Here is a 19,087-nt window from a genome sequence, read left to right on the forward strand (position 1 = left end):
CTATGTAGATGACTTAATACATACCTTTGACTGAGCCACACTGACAGGACACAGGGTACATCAGCAGCAGTGAGAGTTTTCGCTTTGTGTTTCTCCACCAGTTGGTTTGAAATCAGTTTTTATTAACATTTGTAAGATATCAATGATTGTTGGAGTTGCAGTTTTACTACTATCTTCATTTTAGAACAGAGGATGTAAACAAACAAAAATCCACATTAAGATGCTGGGAGATCATCCAGTAAGTTTTTTTTTTGTTTGTTTTAGAAACAAATATGTTGCAGACTAAACATATTTTTTCTTAGATGGCACACTTATGCAAAAAAAACAAACAAAAAAAAACCCAGAAACAAACCCACAACCACAAAAAGTTCCATGAAAGTTTGTACCCTTATTCACCAAGTAAATAAGCGTAAAGCAATGCCAGACATAATGGAGTGTTAAGCAGCTCTGGATTTAAAAGTGTGAAAAGTACAATATCTTCCATCCAGACTCAAACATATAAATGTGAAGAGGAAGTGAGTTACAGTGAAGTTCACAGTGGCTGCTTCCTCTTGACTTTTTCCACTTATTTCTTAAAAAAAAAAAAAAACACGGGCTTTTACTATGAAAAAATTACCACACAAACTTGATGAATGATAGAATTGTGGTAAAAAAAAATGTAGAAAGGTGGCAAAAAAGGTTTTGGTCTGTGAGCGCCATCCGAGCAGATGTGACTCATTTATCATTTATTTCAGGTATGAATGACTGCTGGGCTGTTTGTAGCTCTACGTGCTCGCTCTCAGTCACCGGTGATGTAAGATCAGATCTACCACATTTGAGCAAATGCCCCACAAAACGCAGACGAGTCGAAGACACCGAGCAGAATGCTTGAGACGAACGTGGGTTGCGATCTAAATAAAACAATATAAAAAATAAAAGTCACTTTAAACAAAATTTCCATCGTGTTTCCTTTTGTTGATTCGACCTTTGCTTTAAATACGGCCTTGGCTGATGAAGGGGAACACAATGGTGCACTTAGAGCAGTCTGACAATGACAAGGGCAAGCGCCAAATAGGATTATTAAAAGGGATCACGGCTGCCTTGTAGCTTGTAATCAGAATGCTGATCTTTTTCATTGTCAGCCGCCTGGAGCACTTCAGGATCACATACACTTCTAAAGAGGTAATCCCCACCTTGTTTCCTGGCTGCACTCTGACACAATAGCGTTTTTTGGTGGCTGAAACCTTGGACTTCCTTAGAGAAAAGCCAAAAAAACCCACAAAAAAACACAACATTAATACCAACTATCTCCACCAGCATACTTTAAATTAAACCGATCTGCTCGAGTCGACGGCGCTCCATTTTCAAATAAACTCGTCTGCCTGTTTTCTTTTTTTTTTTTTTTTTTGGGAATTCCCTCCGTGATGGCGGGAAATTCCCATTCTTTTAGGATACACACGAGATTAAAGGCTGCATCTATCCATTCTGTGTTTGTCGGGATAAGTGTCAGGTTGAAGTTTTTTCCCCTCTTTGTTAAAGGTATATGACAGCTACATCGGTACATCCTGACGCTTTGAAACATGTTTTATTCAAACAGGAACTGGTCTACCGCTGTCACCTGACTGTTCTCATTAATTCTTTTTCTTTCTTAGAAAAAGTTCCCAGACACTCAGGTGGGGATTTGTGACCTATTTTTTTCCACTCTCAGATCGGTGGGTAGAGCGTTTGTGTGTGTGGAAGTTCAGTCACTTATAGACCCTGTTGTATTGCGTAGGTGTTAGCTGGCGGGGGGAGAATCCCCAGCAGACAACTCGTGGCCTTTTTTGGGCCTGTGTGTATTTCAACATGTGTATTTCTACTGCATGTGGTTGGCTCACAGACGAGATACTAATGTTGCCCTTTAAAGCCAAAATTGGCACCAGTCCTTCTGTGGGCACATGAATTGGGGCCAGGCTAGTGTTATGTAAATGAAATAAATGTGCGGAAAGTAATTCAGCTACAAATATCTCCCTGCAGTTAGCTGATGAGTAACATAACATGTGATGCTGCCTGAAGGCTGAAGCTGACGGGTGATTTGTATTGGGGGACTTGGGTGCCATCTCTTACACCTCTCACCTCTTCATATTGTTTTCTGAAGAAGTCCCAATACTATTTATCTAAATTATATGTCAGTAAGTCTAATTATCCTAATAGTGTTTGTGATATTCACCACCAGGCAGAAGTGTGTTTAGAAATGTGCCATGTTACTTAGCAGTCAGTGTGCTAAGCTAACTAAATAGCTAACCTCACACCGTCCAACCACAAAGTAAAGTAGCCGATATCTTGTGTGCTTAATCTGTACACATCCACACCCACGTGTGAAAAAAAACGACAACTTGACATTTTACTGTTGTTTCAGGCAGAAAGTTATAGGTGAAGATTGATACGACTCATGTTTGTGGGGTAAATGTGAAGCTACTACTAGCAGTTGATAAGATAGCTAAACAGCTAGCCTAGCTAAGTCCAATCACTTGTTGACATAATCTGTACAAGAAGTATAAAGGGTAAGTGTAAAAAAAAAAAAACAACAACAAAAAACTTATAGGAGGGATTCAAGCAATCACTTGAGAAGATCGGAAGACTGACAGCACTTCCGTTTGCAGCGTAAACCTGCTAATAGCATCCCATTAGTTAGCCTAGCGCTGCCCAATCACTTATTAAGGCATAGCTTGTGATTGATCTGCACAAAAACCAAAGATAATTTGAATTTTATGCGTGATCTTGACAAAATATATAAATAAATAAATGAATAGATGAGAAGACACTTATTTTGTACCCTTAATGTGAAGTTTCCAGCTGCTCATAAGCTAGCGATACAGCTAGCCTAGCTCTTTCTAGTCACTAATTTACCCATCATCTTGTATTTAATCTGTACAAAAATCATAGTGTAATAGAAAACCTCCATTTTAAGTTTTACAGTGGCTATTTGCTGGACAATTTCTGTTAGGTGTTTGTGCTAAGCTAGGCTAAGATAAACAACCGCTCACATGAGCTTGGCTTTTGCACCTACATCCTCAAAAGTGGTATCAATCTTCTCAGCTGACCCTTAAGAAAGCACCAGCTCAATTTTTTAAAAATGTTTAACTTAAACAAAACAAAAAAACAAAAAACCCCCGGGAGTGTCTAATCATTTCAACTTTTCTTTAGGTCTCATGTGTGGTGTGTTCACAAAATTCCAGAGCCTTGCTTTAAATAACCTTTTATCTGATCAAAATAACAATGCTGCTGAGGAGGTATGTGCTCGCTCACACAGTGAACACATTTGTTAAGCTGCGTCTCTTCTATGCACTGCAACTGCCTACTTCCTTTTCAACAGGGGATGTCCAGCTTCCTGTTCTTACTACACCAAATCCATGACAACTGATTCACCAAACAGCGCTGTCGGCCTCGTCTGCGTCAAAACGATACTTCACAACGACTGACTGCACAAATGTTTAGGTCCCTCAGTGATCAGCAGGGTGGTTATTGAGGGTCGTTGGATGTAACTTGAGCCACCACCTCTCGCTGGTCTGCTCGGTGCCCCTGCAGTGTTTGCCTCAGCCACACAACAGCTGGGAATATGGTTTGTCACAGTACAGCGTGCCCATTCAGGCAACACTGGGAAGGGGTTTTCCACCGCGCACAAGCATTTACACGTGACACAGATGGACACACACAAACACACAGAAAAAGACATGCACACAGGCTTAGATTAAGTAGTGCCAACATTTTCGTGGTTAGGCTATGATCTGTGGTTACAGCTCGAGGCTGCAGACTCCAAGAAGCAAAATACACCACGCAGTTATATAAACGTATTTAAAGCCGCATAAATCACCATAAGATATAATAAGTGAGGCTGAACAGACTTTTATTACAAAAATAATGTGCCAGCTCAAGAGAAACAGCACCAGATCTCCAAAAAAAATAAGCATTTTTGTCAGTTGGGATGCAGTCTTTTAAAAAAACAGTTTCAAAAAATTGAATGTCAAACATTTCTCCAGTTGCATTTTACAATTTTGATCCCAAAAGTTTACAGAAAAAAAAAAGAATTTTATGGCTTTATAGAAAAAAGGCAACAAAACATTGCACTACAAATAATTAGCCTTTTCTATCACTATGCAAAGAGAATAAATATTAATAGAATAGTTATATATTTTAAATCTGTTATTAAGAATATATAATTTACAGACCAGAACTACGTAGAGTTCAATCATGAAACAACTAATAGCACCACATTATCAACTAGTTGTCTAGATCCAAAATTAGAAGCTTATGTGTCATGAATCTCTTAATCGTACGATTAATTTTTGGCGAAATGTCAAGAAAGTGCAATAGGTTTGTAATTTGACACATTGAGGTATATGATATTAGATATATTGCATTGGCATCCACTTCTCCACCACAACAACCCCCTGTATTGCAACAGGAGATCACTAAGAACCAGACACTGGATTTTTTTTTTTTTTAACTCATTTCTCTTGCGACAGGGGAACTTTGGGTTGCACAGTTTTGCTTCACTGTGTCCAATCGTCTGAAGTCAGTCGTTTCATTTGTTGTCAAGTCTCTCCGAATTGGAAACTCCACTCAAGTTGTTTTTCTGCCGTGTAGTGCTGCTCTTCAGTGTCGAGTTACTGTCAGCGAGAGATAACTGTCTTCTCCAAATGAGTGTTGTTCCGTTCATAGTTTGGCACACTCCTCGCAATGGTTCAGGTACTCTGCAGCGTCCCTGTCGTTGAACGTGGCGAGGCACCGCGGGCACTGTAGCTCCGACAGGCCCGGGCAGTTGTTCCAGCCGGGGTTTGGCGTTGTTGTTGTTGCTGCTGCAGCTGCAGGCTGTTTCTGCATCTCAGCTGTGGTCATCAGTAGAGGTTCTGAAGAGTCCTTATGTCGCCTTGAGGAGATCCTGTGTCCTATGTGCACACGACACATGGGAACCACTTCTCTGTTCTCTCTGCTTGCTCCCTGCTGAAGTCACATATGTACACTGTTAGGACTGCACAAGCAAGCGTACGTGCCTAACACTGCTCTTATCCACGTGATTTAAGGGTTTTCATCTCACCTGTTTGTGTAGCTGCCGTTTTAACTGATGAACCTGCTCCTTCAGGTCTTCGATCTGGCCCTGCGCTCGCTCTCTGTCTGCACGCTCAGACTTAAAGTCATCTGCATAGATGAGTACCTGTGGGAAGAAAAGACGCAACCTTTAGTTGTCTTGATCCTGTATTCTCTCAAGGTATACAAAAGATTAAACGCAGCGGAATGCAGGGATGCACTGCGACCTCAATGTAGCACCAACCTGCTGCTCCAGAGTCTGGATTCGCTCTTGGTCTCGCCTCCTTATGTCCTCCACTTCTCTGTCCAGCCGCTCACACTCGGTCATCTTCTCGTCAAGTAACCCGTTGAGCCTGGAGATCTCATGATGAAGCAACCCAGTGCTTACAGAGCCCAGCACCGGCATCAAGCCCGGCGCAGAGGTCTCCTTCAGCCTCTGACATAAACCTCTGATGTAGTCCTCCCTGCTGGCGTCATACTTCTGCCACTGAGAATTCAGACCTTGAACCTAAAAAGGAGCAACCACAGCAAAGGTTTAAGGTGTAAAAAAGGCAAAAAAATACACATTTTTTATAAACACAGCTTGTAAACATGTTGTAGGTGAAGACTTACATATGCCACTCGCTCCTTTAGCTGTTGATTCTCCTTCTGAAGTCGACAGATTTGGGTGTTCACGCTACTTACGTCACCTGACTCTGACATCTGTAGAAAATGGTGGAAGAAAAATTACAACAGAGCCCTCCAAAAAAAACCGAGTTGCAGTTAAATGTCCATTGCACAGGTCGCCACATGAAGCCCCAAGTATACGAAAACACATCCTTCACACACCTCCTTAGCGTTCTGCTGTTGAGCCACAACCTCCACTTCGTCTCCCCCCTTCTTCTCTTTCTCCAGCCTGGCCAGCAGCTCCTGGCACACCTTCACCGTTGCGCCGAGCTGGCTGCGCAGCTGGTCGGCCTCCTCCTCCAGGGATGTGCAGAGGACGGCTCTGGTGGACTCGGCCCGCTTCCTGTCCTCCAGGGCGGACCGCAGCCTCTGGATCTCCTGGTCCTTCTCGTGGTCCGGCTGGCACCTGACAGTCTCCAGCTCCAGCTCCTTCTCTCTGAGCTGCACAGTCAGCCTCTGGATCTCCTGAGAGACGAACCGCATGATCACATGAGCGTTTAATAAGTCATCTTATTTATAGTGCATTAATCTATTAAGGTTACAAAAAGTGTTTGATTCTTATTATTGCTACTCATTAATAAACTCAAAATGAGTTAGAGATATGGGGGTATGGGTGCATACATGTGCATGGATGTGCAGCAAAAGTCAAATAAAATGTGTCGCAATAATTTTGTGGACCAAAAACATCCAGAAAACAAACAAAAAAAAAAAAATAGAAATTCAGATATGTCACAGAATAAACAATCAAGTGAAACACTAAAATCCCAATATCCCAAACTAGTTTTTAATCATGCATCATGTGAACCTTTCTGATAATGTCCTTGCACATGTCCAGCAATGAATAAAATAAATCCATCATAAATATATATAAAAACAATATATTTTTTACACACTAGGTGAAACATTGCAGTCTGGATTTGTTGGTTAGAGTTACTTTAAAGTTTTTTTTTCTTGACATTGTTCTCCATCACAACTTTACTCACAGCATGTTCCACATAACTCACCTCTGCCTGTCTAGATGCCTTGAACTCCACATCATTCCTCTTCTGTTTGAGTTTGCATATCTCTTTACACAAGCTCTCCAGCAAAGACTTGGACGGCCCTATGACCACAGACTCTTTATCTCCCAGCGACATGTAGATCCTCTCGTATCTCCCCAGCCTCGCTTTCAAATCTGCAATGATATTGTCTTTGACATAGATCTCTTTGTTGAGAAGGTCGATTTCCTGCTGCGTCTCATGATACAGAGAGTTCAGCGTGCTGTAGCTCCGGACCTTGTCTTTCAGCAGGTCCTTATCCGTGTTTATACTGACGTTATCCATTGCAAAGGGCTTTGTAAATTTGACGGAAGGATTCGTCTTTTTAATAATCCAGCATTGGACGCCTCTGCTCCCCGCCGTGTGTCTTCAGAAATGCACCGAGGAGGTCATCGTGCACCAGCTTCGAGCATAATATCCCCGAACAGGGGATTTCCTAGGGAACTTCCCCGCGGACTTTTTCTAGCTTCGTCAAAATGAGTTCTGCTCGCTTTTAAAGACTCACTGTCGACCGTCATCGGGAGGTAATGGGGTTTTATAGCCTAATGGCACGAATGTCGAAGAAAACACAGAAACACAAATGTTTAATGCAGGCCAACAAACTTCTAAGCTAGCTGTCACCAACGGCTGAGACGAAGTAGCGATGATGCGTTCACTAGCCGTCGTAAACTGGCACTCTCTCTGCGATATATCGACGCAGTCCGGTGCTTTTGATGAGCAGTAGCACACAAAAAGGTGTTATCAAAGTGTATATATGGAGTGTGTTATTCTTAGAAATTGGGACACGTGACTTTCTTCCACTCAAAAAGTTCAACAGAGACTATCTTTAAAAAAAACTACCCTTAGACATAAAGTCCCCTTATAATATTAGCCAATACTTTGCAAGTAATCACACTGACAAAACTTAACTCAAGGGCATTCATTTTTTTTCTCCCAGCGGTAGTTTACAAGGTTTTCCACTCATCCCGCCCCTTAAACGTCACATCAGTGCCGGTGAGTGTCAGCAAATTCCCCACACACTCCAGTCATCTGTGCTGATTTATTCATCGTCGCTCAAACGATTTCAGTTTTTCCCATCGCTCTGAAGGCATCGCGAACGTCTCTCCTTCATGATGTAATTGACTTGTATTGAGTAGCCTGGATTGCGCAGTTACGGCCAAACCAGTGAGTGTGTGGAGCCTGTAGCTGATTCATGCTGTGACTGACCAGTGTGTGGCTTCTGATAATCCTATGGGACATTTCTGCTTAATGAAATGTTGGAATTAGAGACATATCTGCTAAGACTTGTCCTGAAGTGCCGCTGTGATGTCACTGTTCTTTACCGCATATCAGCTTTGTCATTAAAACAAAAATATATATTACCATGATATCATTCTGTATAGTGACTTTATTCTGGAAGATTATTCTGGTGTTTCACAAGGGAAATAAGCACTGGTCTGAGTGTGATTTTTTCCCCCTGTGTGAGGATGTTAAATCTATAGGCTAATCAGCTATTTAATCAGTTATTTCAAGACGATAAAAATGAAAACAAAATTGTGTGTTTGTGATATATACTAAAGTTTCAGTTTCGACATAGGCAGATATAAGATATCTGAATATAAGATGTACATTCTGATTTCAGTGTTTTGTTTTGTTTTTAATGGTGGCCAAGAATGAAACAAAAATTAAAATGTGTTAGTTTTGCTCTGATGCAGCATGCAATCTGAAAAATCACCAGTGGCTAAATCAATCAAGTAAATGTAGTGGAGTAGAAAGTGCAATATTTGCTTCCAAAATGTAGTGATGTGGAAGAATAAAGTATCAGAAAATAAAAAAGAAATACTCAAGTAAAGAAGTATTTCCTGACAGCTTCTTAAGTGCAGCACTAGAGTAAATCTACTTAGTTACTTTCCATCACTGAAACAGATCTAAGATTTATATATACACACACATTGCAATGATGGAAGAGGGCTATTCAGGCACTGTACTTAAATAACAATTTAAATACAACAGTGTAAAAATACTGTAAAAAGTAAAAGTCTGACATTTGGAATATTACGTAAGAATGCAAAGAGAAGTAAAACTGCTCGTTGTGAGGAACAGTCCCTGTCCGTGTTGAGACTTAAAGATGTTACCGACTAATTTTAAACAGCTGCAGAGCTGACATTTAATGTTATAACCTGTTGGTATTAGAATACATTAATATGTACTACAAGAACGAGAGCAGTGCCGGGTCAGAATGAAACTACTGTCTAGACAGGAGGTGTACAGTTTTAGGCCCTCTCAGCTCTACTGGCCGGTTGGAGAGTCCCAGGTATTTCTGGGTCAATCACACCATAATGTCACATGAGGGCTGCTGGAGGTGAGTCACTGAGTACAGTCACATGTGACAGTTGTCAGGGTCACATGACTCAAGGTGTGAAGCGTGTTAAAAGTATGTGGGAGGAGGTGTGGTCAGGTTGGCACCGTGAGTGAGTTCATTCATCCATCACCATTCACTTTCAGTTCTGTTCAGAAGCCACAAGTGAGGCGCCTGAATGTGACGACCCTTCACTCGTGGGAGGTCTCACTGTAGGTTCCCCTCAGTACTTTGGCACAGTCGCTCAGTGCCGTCCTGGTTCTCCTTACTGCAGTCCCCCTTTACACCTGTTAATGTAACGTCAGTCATCCAGGCTGTGCAACAACTGGGAGACTGAGCTGGAACCACCCTGTCAGTAGTAATACAAGTAGCTGATTAAAGGGCAACTCAACCAATTTTAACACCAAAATTTGTTTACAGGTCTGGAAAAAGGTAGTATAAAGCCTTCTGTGTCTCCAGGGGAAGCTGCATGTACCATATAAATTGCCGCCAGGTATGTCACTCAGCAGCTAAGATGCATTGTGGGAAAAGTTGAGACATCAGAATTTGAAATGGCAGAATATGTGAAAAAAAAAAAAAGGTGATACCTCTAGGCAATTTATCAGATCACACACAGATTCCTCCGGAGCTACAAAAGGTTTTATGCTACTTTTCCCACATATACAGACGTGTAAACACACTTTAATGTGTAAAATTGACCGTGGTGCCGTTTTACTGATCGACAAAATATCAATCACCCACATTTCTGATAATCAAATTTTAACACAACCCATTTTATGTTATCTATAAAACAGTAATATGGTACATTTTTGCTAGTTGAGGCATCTTATGTGAGAATTTACTGCATCTCTCAACATTTATGAATCTGAATAATTTAAATATTTGAGTTTTGAACTGTTGGTTACACATAACAAGCAACACTTTTACCTCCGCAAACTTTTTCACAAGTTTTCTGACAATTTATAGACTTTAAAAATGGGCAGACCCATGTTAATGTTTTCACTTCTGTCAGTGTGGAGCCATATGGAGATGTTGGTATTAAGTGAAAGGTAAATATAAATGTTTTGTCATTAAAATAGTATTAAACACAACTAAAGTTATCCCCAGTGCCACTTTTTTATATAAAGTCTAGACTTCAGTTCTTCAAATTGAATCTGGAGGTTTTTTGAGTTAGACTGAATTGAATGAGTTAAAAAAGAGAAACATAAGCTCTTCCAAAGTTTACCGGTGAAGTCTTTTTGGCATCTTTTTCCAGAATGAAATTACCTCTTGGAATATTTTCAAAGCCTCGGGGCTCTTTCGTACCCACTGTTTGCGAGCAGTACAAGAATTTCCCTCAGTAATCCCAGTAGTGAAAACCAAAGTGGTATCAGAAACAAAAAGTGCCATGTGTTTCTCAGAAGTGTGTCAGCAAAATGTCCAACAGTTGGTACAAAAGTACAGACATTCCTTCACGTAAACATGTAATTTAAGTCACACAAGTCTTATAAGCCCAGATTCATTTAGCATTATAGGCTTCACTTGGGTTTAATAACAAGGGGACAAAAACAAAACAAGATACAGATCTGATGTGTTGCAAAAGACATAATTAATACTGAATTAGTAACAGCAAGTACTTGTAAATACATTTAAATATTACTACTCACTAAATAATGTCTCATGCGCTTCCAGTTCTGACCATGAACAGATGTTACCATCAAATTCCACTAGATGGCGCCTTTTACCAAAACATACTGTAGGTTCATTTTCTGTCTAAATGGCCATGAGGACTATTCTTTTTTTTAACTCTTGTTATTTGTGGATATATTGGTTTTCCTGACACACACACACACACACACACACACACACACACACTAATGAAATGAGTCACTTCGAAACATGTCGTTGGCAGCTTTTAATCGCTGAAAACTTTATACAAGAATAAAAGACAGTATTTGATATTTACACAGTAATACTTTACATTGCACACATACAACACATGATTATTTTGCGCTTAACAAGTTACTGCTCATCAAATCAACGTTACCAACCAAAACTCAAGATATTCATCATTTTAATACCTAAATAATAATAATAAAAAAACAACTTGTGTTACTCAATAAAAACAACAGGGTGGAGATGGAACATAAGAAGTTTAAATTGAAGTATGAAAAGACTGGAGTAGAAAAATATTTGTTTGTTAAATCATACTGTAATAGAAAAGGATGCAGTGGCTCAAGTACAAAAAGAAGAATATTAAAATGTGGAAAAGGAAGAGAATATAGCCAGCTATCTCTCAGTTTTGCTTGAGAAAACGGTATGAATTTAAAAAAAACAACAAAAAAACAAAACAAGAACACTATTTTGTCGTTGAACTTCACAACTACGCACGCGGGGATCACAACCTCACTCAAAATGCACCACACAGTATGATTTAGGTTTTTGTGTCTCTGGAAACGAGGTTTTAAAAATGCAAATAATTTATTTAATTGGAGGACTTGAATCCTGAAGTCCTACCTGGAGCAAGTCAAAGCCTTTAACTCTGTCTGTATTTTGTTCCTTGTAGGAGTTTTGAGATGTCTCAAACAAACGCCTGTAGATGAGTCAGCCTTGTCTGAGCAATGCCCGTGAAAAAAAACAGTTTAATTCGGTATATTTTGAAGCCGATCACTGCAGAAACAAATCCTGGAGAACACCAGATGAGAGAAGAAACATGTCCCAGTCGTTGTATTAAACAGCTGGCAACATCTGTCAATGATTTTTAAGAATCAACTATTTTTTTTAAAAATCCTGGATTTAAATCCCTGCTAGTTTTCACTCTACCCATGTAATTACTGATTTCTTCACACATTGAACAACATCTGAGTGAAATCAACTGTACTGGGTGAGATGACAGCGATGACGCACCACTAAACTGACCTCTAGGGGGCGCCCACAGCTCAAGCGCCAAATGAAAGGGAGTCAATGGATGAAATTCATAAAATCTCACATTGCTACGATTTAAAGTTAAACTCTGTAAATTTGACACATCAAAGTGTGTTGTTCTCTTGAGGAGTAGTATTTCATATATGGAAAAAAAGTAGGTTAAAGTATTTTGCGGTTTCAGAGGACGCTGCACATAATCTAAGGAAGTGCCTCAAGTGATGGCCAAGTTGCATTGTGGGTAATGTAGACACCAGGTTGTTTTCAAAAAGGAACAGGAAAGCGTGGAATAAAAGACAGTATCTCCGGTTCTACTGCATTGATTTTGATTTGTTTTCAATCCGAATCCAAATAGTAGTGCAATACGAGGCCAGTGGACTGCTTTACAAGACCTGGCGCCTACGTTACCCACAATGCAATTTAGCCACGGAGTGACACCACTGGAGGCAATGTATCAGATTACATGCAGCTTCCTCTGGAGTCAAAACAGGAGTTACCCTTTGAGTCATTTTTGTGTCTGCCTGACAGAAATGTGTGCCTTGCTCAGAGGAAATGGACGATCTGTGTTGTTAAGCAACTTAAAAAAGTGGTTTTAAAAATGTGGCGGCCCTTGATGAACGTAGCTTGAGTGTATTGGAGCATAACACCTCTCAGAAGGTGAAAATCCAGGAAAATAATAATTGTAGAGTCAAACAAATGCTTTAGCCAGCTCAAGATGTGTTACATATTTCCTATTTTTAAAGATAATGCACATTTCTGACTACAACCCATTCGAAAAACAGAGGAATTTGTTAGTTTCTAAGGCCAAAGACACATCTTTGCTGAAAACAATCTATGAATCATAACTGCAACTTGTGTGACAACTTGAACGGGATAATTGGAACGAGCTGAACTAAACTTTTCCTCCGACAGCGACACATGCAGTGCTTTTTTTTATCCCTCTCTTTTTTCCTTCCTAGCACTGCAGCTTGCGGATGCTGCGGGAAATCCTCTTGAACTCTCGCTGTCCCTTCTGCCAGCGCTTCAGCGAGGTGATGACCAGGTTGCCGTCCATCTTCTGGCCCATGACCAGGTAGGCAGCGTTGATGTCGTTCATCTCCTCGCAGATGCACTGCAGGCCGTCCTTCAGCCACAGCACCGTCTTCCTCAGGTCGCGCTCCGTCACACCGTTCAGCTTGTAGATGGTCTTGCTCTTGGTCTCCGGCACTATCTTGGTGTCGCCGTTGATGTAGGAGATCTCCTTGACTTTGATCTTCAGGGCTTGGTGCAAGAAAAGAGGAACATTCACTGACATGTGCTGATGGAAACCATCTGAGAAGCTTAAGAACGATGCATTTGCAGTTCTTTTAGGGCTATAAATGATAAAAGTGAGAAGGGAAATCATGGCCACAATTTCTCTTCCTGGAACCTGAAGGGGTCATGACCTCTCTGAGCCTCTGAGCTCCACATTTGGAAACAACGCTCTAATGGAATAGATGTGTGGACTTACCGAAGTCATTCTTGCACAGGTTGTCTACAATTTCGTTGTCGTTTTCATCTGTTTCCTTGCAAGCATCGCACACTCTGGGCACTACAGAAGAAGTTGGACATGGTAAATGTTACAACAGTATTCAACACACAGGTTTATGCACACACAAAGGCAGGTATGGACTGAGGTGCAAATTATGGACCAGTTACATAAAAACCAAGCTGTTCACGCGCATTATTTACGCGCCGAGAAGCTTTTTGTCCATTTACGCACGAGATTTGGGGACTGTAGATTTAAAGATGGACAAAACCTTACCCTCTTTGGTGACTGGCGCGAGGCTCTCGATGCCTGCAGGTGGGATGCACAGGTCATTGTCGAGTGGGAAGCGCTCGCAGTCCAACATCTTCGGCCAGGGGAAGCCGAACGCGGACATCACGGGCGCGCAGCCGTTCTTGACGCTCTCGCACAGAGACCTGCACGGCTGTATGGGCTCGTCCAGGTCGTCCAGGCACACGGGGGCGAAGAGGGAGCAGAGGAACTTTCTCGTGTCGGGGTGACACTGCTTCTGCACCAGCGGGATCCAAGACGACGCCTGCTGCAGAACCTCGTTCATGGTTTCGTGCCCGAGCAGGTTCGGGAGGCGCATCTCCGTGTACTCGATGTCGTGGCACAGCAGCAGGTTTGGAGGGATCGGCTTGCAGTTGTTCTTCTTGTAGTATAACTCGTGCTGGCCAAAGTTGTACAATCCGTGGATAGCTTCCGTGCAGGGTAATGTCATCAGCCACAGCACCGTCACTGTAGGAATGAGGGCTCTCATCTTGTGTGCGCGCGTAAAAGCTGCAAATTCTAAACGCGTAAAATAATAATAATAAAAAAAACCCTCAGTCAGAGGCTGGTGAGCATCAGTCAGCGTGGATGGATCCTCTTCCAGTGGCCAGGTCCCACTGTACAGGAGGTTTTCTTCCAGGCACGCGTGGGAGGAGTCTGTGCGTAAAGACCGCGTCTCCACTCAGCGCTTGGCCTCCTCATATCAGGTGGAGACAAATCTGACTCCCCACTTGTTGCTCCTCTGGTGCCCGACAGGCCTTTTTTTTTTTTTTTTTTTTTTTTTTTTTTTTTTAACATTTCTAATTATAGCTCATAGTATTTTATCACCAGTCGTATTCCGAACAGCTTCCCTCTCTATTTCATCCTCCTGCAGTCCTTCTTCGTGGAAATAAAAACAAAACGTGTCTGACAGGGTTTCCTCATTACGCCCAGATCAACAGACACACATCCTGAGTGATTCCCCCCTCTCCCCGGGTTGCTGTTTTTAGACCCACGCTGTAAATAGTTTGGAAATGTAGTCAGTGGGGGCATTTAGCTCCGTGCAGCGAAGCGTTCATTTTTCCATCATTAGGAGTTTCAGTGTTGAAATCCTCTGGGCAGGTCTGCAGGTTTGCACCACTCGGTGAAATATCGACTCGCCCCGGTGTGAGAAGCAGACCTCCAGCCAGCACCACCCAAGGGTGAAACCGGATCCGCCTCGTCCCGCTCTGAGAGCTCTGGCTCCTGTCCGCCTCTCGGACCCCCCCACATGAGCTCCGGTCTGGTCTGCAGACAGCGGCGCGGTTCTTCTCAGGGCTGACCTTCCTCCTGCTCCCTCAAGGAAAAACTGAAATGAGCGAACACTTAAATCTTGGATCTGATGTTAGCGGAATTTCTCTCGCTTAAAGGGTCAGTTCACACAATTTACAGAGGCACATTTTACCACTTGTGGTTTGGATATTCAGATACTTTTGGAAAGTGATGGAAAGTACATTTACTCAGTAACTGTACTTGAATGGGCCCACAGCTGTCAGGTACTTGTACCATCACACCACATTTTGGAGGCAAATCTTGTACTTTTGCTTCACTCTCTTTGATTAATTTTGTTACTATTTTCCAAATAATTGGAAAAAAACCCCCCTGATTCTGATAATAAAGCAATGCTGAGCATGGGATCCAATAATCACAAGGCTGAGGATCTTCAGGACAAGAAACCTTTTATTCACTTTCACTTTTATTTGTCAACATGCTACTTTATATTGTACTATACGTTTTTGCAATTTTTCATTTTTGTTTCTATTTTAATTCATATATAACTTTTGGGCAGTATCTAATCTAAAACTAATCTAGTGTGTAGTGTGTGTGTGCTCCTGTCACAGCTCGGTCCCTCCTCCCTCCTCCACTCAGCAGCTCCTTCAATCATTCAAGAAAGCTGGTGAGTCACCTGTTTTAACTCGTAGGAAAAAGAATTTGACTCGGTATATTTGCTCTGAATTAAACCTGCCATTAAAGTTTATAGCTCTATGTGCGCCAGTTTTTTTTTTTTAAATTTTAGCAGAACTGAACAAAGGGAATGTTTCTGGCGAGAGTTCCCCCTTCACATGGTTTTCTTTCAGTACCAAAACAAGACAGGATCCATAAATGATTTGGTGACGTGTATGAACAATGTTTTAATGAATAAAGAGCTGCACTTTCAAATGATGCGATAGATGTTTCATCCTTATGATTATTGTACAGGAGAGTGAAAACTATACGAGAACACGTGGTCACTGTTGTAACTGCTGACGGTTGTGTTTTCTTCCAGGATGACTTTGGATGATCTTTATATTACAAACATGTTTTCTCACTCACAAGTTGTGTCTCGTCTTGCAGACCGTTTTGATTGATTTGCAGATGTTAGGACCGATATGTCTCTGCCACCATCACAGCACAAGTTTTAAGTCAGCCGCTAATGTCATTTAACATGTGGTAGTCAAAGTTTTGAAAAGTCCCACAGCAACTTTTTTGACTTGGGACTTGATTTGCCTCTGGCGTTTGGACTCGGCTTGACATAACCTGCGACCGGCTTATTAAACCGGCACTCAGAGCTTTAAAATAACGCAGGCGCCTGCTGGGGCATGAAATATAATCCAGGAAGTCCAGTTTAAGTAACAGATCCATGAGTCTGAAGGATTGTCAGATGCCAAAAACATTATCTTGTATTACTCCGAGACAGAACTATACAGCTCTGAAATGTTCTCAGAGCTGCAATTAGCACCATGTGAGAGGTAAACGGTAGAAATACGGCATCAGAATCAGGTTAACTCGCAAGTAGCTTTACACATATTTGTCTTGGTGGTTTGGTGAACGACAAAAAAACCCATCATACATTTGATTAGCCACGTGACGTCATGTTGCTGGACGACATTTTTCCTCCTGCACTGGATTGGCCTTGTCCAGAGTGTTGTCAAAGAGCTGTGGAGCAGGATCCTAACTGGTTCTTCGTTCTGTGTCAAAGGTTTAACTGGGTTTTACAGGGCAGCGCTCCCCCCCCCCCATCCGCCATCCGCCATCCTTCAAAGTGTGTTAGTTCTATTCGGGTCTCTGTAGAAACACTTATAAGGCCCATTTTAGGGCTCGAAGCCCCCCGTTAACCTGCAACTGGACCCTTAAACTGAGCAGTAGGTCAGCTGGCTAAACTGTACCTGTGGTGCGGCGGGTCACAGGCTAACCTTTGCTGGGCGGCTGAATGTGGTCAGCTGTAGACGGGGACTCTCGATGCGCTCCTGTGGGACGTACGCTGAGGCGTTAGATCGACACAGAACATGTGTTGGAGCAGTCAGAGTGAAACTTCTCAGGCACAGGCCATCAATGGTATAAATAGCGAGCACCAGGTTTCGGTTCTTCTGAGCGGGCTGTATTAACAATACGGTTTCACAGACAGTTAAGGTCAAAGGCTTGCAGTAGAGGTAAGCTGATCCCAGGCCTGTGCTTGAAGTCACCCCAGTGGGTTCTCATTACAGCTCTGTGTGAAAATGAGACACAGCTTGTCGGACCTAGTCGTCCATCTGTGGCCCAGTAACCCCTCATTCTTGCACTACCCTCAACCCATTACCCCTTCCCTTCATCTTTTTTCATAAAGAATGGAGGGCTCGGCTGCAGTCAGAAACAATCACAGGATGCGTTGTGCAGGTTCAGAAGATAGCCATCCCCTGAGAAAAAAAAAATGCTGAAGGAATCAATTTATCGAAAAAGACTCATCTCTCAGTGTGAGGAGCATCAAAGCCATCAGGACCGCTTTAATACGAACCAAACAGACCACAGGTTTTTTTTATTTTTTTATGTGCACAAGCTACCCAGCCTCCACACGGGATCTTTGGATTTGGACGAAAATAAAACCTGATCAGAAGAGATTAAAGGATCGGTCTGGTCGCATTCGATATTTTTCTTATTTTTCGACAAATTCCACGAAAAGACCAAAACCAACAACGAAGTGATCCTCGTAACAAGTATCGTCTGTGCGGTGTAGACCTCCACTGACGGCTCGAAACTAGTAAAAACCGGCCTGTTCTAACTCATCGTGGCGTACTGCATACCTCTCAGTATGACACTGTCGTTTCCCCTCTGGCATCACTCTGCTGCAGGAGTATAGAGCGGTGCAGTCTCTGTCCTAAAACACAGAAATCAGTCAGTGTTTTTTGCACATCCGGTTCCCTCGTCTCAAAGTCGATGAAGTTTGTGAATTAGATTTTTGGTTAAAAGCCTGAAATAAGGTCTGCAGTTACAAAAATTGTGTTCTCTGGCATTAACTCACCTGATAAAACAACGATTATCAAGTGGCCCAGAAAGAAAAAAAAAAAAAAAAAACACTTGTCGTTTTTCTTATCATCCGTGGCTCCTTGACTGCCGACTGAGAATCAGCTACACCGCTCTGAACATTGTCCTGAAGTGCACTAATGAGCTTGTTAACTTCAATCACTCCCTCTGCATTGACATTTTGGGAAGGAATTTATCCCAACCAAGAGGAATTAATCTCATTAGAGCTCCAGAGTCATATAGAACGTGCCTGCTTGGCGTAATTGATGTTCCTATTGTACAGGTCTAATTGACTCAGCGTGGGGCTTCAGAGCAGCTGTGGGACACGCAGACGACTCTACCAGACTCCAGGACAACCAGAGATGTGTTCACTGTACACAGCAGTGGACGAATATGAAGCGAGGGAACCAGATCATTTGGTTTTTTTCTGCTGATGTCCCAGTTCTTGTTGGGAAAGTTTCCCTTCTATCCTCAGACCGTCCACATGGAGTGTTTTCAGAGGTCAAAGTGAGAGTATGGAGAACTTTCTGATGTTTTACTGTCTTATTTTCCTTTTCTTTACGTACAAAACGATCGTATAAATGAGCCAATGTTATGGCTGGTTTGTGCATAACAGTCCCACATTTGGAGGTATTTCAATGTTGCTTCCCCCACCACCGATGGCTTATGATGGCCGCAATTTAACTGAAGTCCAGCAAAGTTTCTGCTGTCTGTACTGCTGCTCTAATATCAGTGCAGAATGGCAGGGTGGCGGCACAGGCTGCTAATGTTCACATATAAAGCAGTAATGAAACTCTTTTATTTGATGACTTGATCGGTCGCGTGAAGTTGATAACAAATCACGAGCGCCAGTGCTTTTTTACCTCCAGATAAATATTCGAAAAGTGGCAAGGGGCACCGTGAAAATACCAGGATCGCCACAGCGACAGGACAAAAATCACTGCGGCTGAAGACGGCATATTGGAAATATCCACTGATGATGTACAGGCTCCCCTCCCCAACTGCAAAACCAGTTCCCCCCTGACATTA

At 42.2% G+C, this 19,087-nt stretch overlaps 2 protein-coding genes across 3 annotated transcripts; both read right to left on the reverse strand.

The window, feature by feature from the left end:
* Positions 1-3,848: 3,848 nt before the first annotated feature.
* On the reverse strand, positions 3,849-7,996 carry tnip2 (TNFAIP3 interacting protein 2). 2 transcript variants are annotated; one of them, XM_037113967.1, is made up of 6 exons: positions 6,717-7,996; positions 5,875-6,177; positions 5,659-5,748; positions 5,291-5,554; positions 5,057-5,173; positions 3,849-4,959 (listed from the first exon to the last, which is right to left on the reverse strand). In XM_037113967.1, the coding sequence occupies exons 1-6, from the start codon at positions 7,032-7,034 to the stop codon at positions 4,675-4,677; spliced, it is 1,377 nt and encodes a 458-aa protein (XP_036969862.1). In that variant the 5' UTR covers positions 7,035-7,996; the 3' UTR covers positions 3,849-4,674. The 2 variants fall into 2 exon arrangements, with proteins under 2 accessions (XP_036969862.1, XP_036969856.1); XM_037113961.1 differs by having other exon boundaries at positions 3,849-4,962; positions 6,717-7,983.
* A 2,977-nt stretch (positions 7,997-10,973) lies between these two features.
* sfrp2 (secreted frizzled-related protein 2) lies at positions 10,974-14,492 on the reverse strand. Its single transcript, XM_037104773.1, has 3 exons — positions 13,772-14,492; positions 13,478-13,558; positions 10,974-13,248 (listed from the first exon to the last, which is right to left on the reverse strand). Exons 1-3 carry the CDS (start codon positions 14,271-14,273, stop codon positions 12,944-12,946), a joined length of 888 nt encoding a protein of 295 aa, XP_036960668.1. The 5' UTR covers positions 14,274-14,492; the 3' UTR covers positions 10,974-12,943.
* Between the last annotated feature and the right edge of the window lie 4,595 nt (positions 14,493-19,087).

Source organism: Acanthopagrus latus, chromosome 1 (genome assembly GCF_904848185.1).
Source record: "Acanthopagrus latus isolate v.2019 chromosome 1, fAcaLat1.1, whole genome shotgun sequence".
Classification (NCBI taxonomy): domain Eukaryota; kingdom Metazoa; phylum Chordata; class Actinopteri; order Spariformes; family Sparidae; genus Acanthopagrus; species Acanthopagrus latus.

What these genes read in the sequence shown, in the direction of transcription:
- tnip2 (XM_037113961.1), bottom strand. Translation starts at nt 7,034, where the DNA reads ATGGATAACGTCAGTATAAACACGGATAAGGACCTGCTGAAAGACAAG. An exon ending in AACAGCAGAACGCTAAGGAG is followed by an intron (nt 5,749 to 5,874) that starts GTGTGTGAAGGA and finishes CATTTTCTACAG; the next exon opens with ATGTCAGAGTCAGGTGACGT. An exon ending in TCCAGACTCTGGAGCAGCAG is followed by an intron (nt 5,174 to 5,290) that starts GTTGGTGCTACA and finishes TTCTTCCCACAG; the next exon opens with GTACTCATCTATGCAGATGA.
- sfrp2 (XM_037104773.1), bottom strand. Translation starts at nt 14,273, where the DNA reads ATGAGAGCCCTCATTCCTACAGTGACGGTGCTGTGGCTGATGACATTA. An exon ending in CGCGCCAGTCACCAAAGAGG is followed by an intron (nt 13,559 to 13,771) that starts GTAAGGTTTTGT and finishes CTTCTTCTGTAG; the next exon opens with TGCCCAGAGTGTGCGATGCT. An exon ending in CCTGTGCAAGAATGACTTCG is followed by an intron (nt 13,249 to 13,477) that starts GTAAGTCCACAC and finishes TCTTGCACCAAG; the next exon opens with CCCTGAAGATCAAAGTCAAG.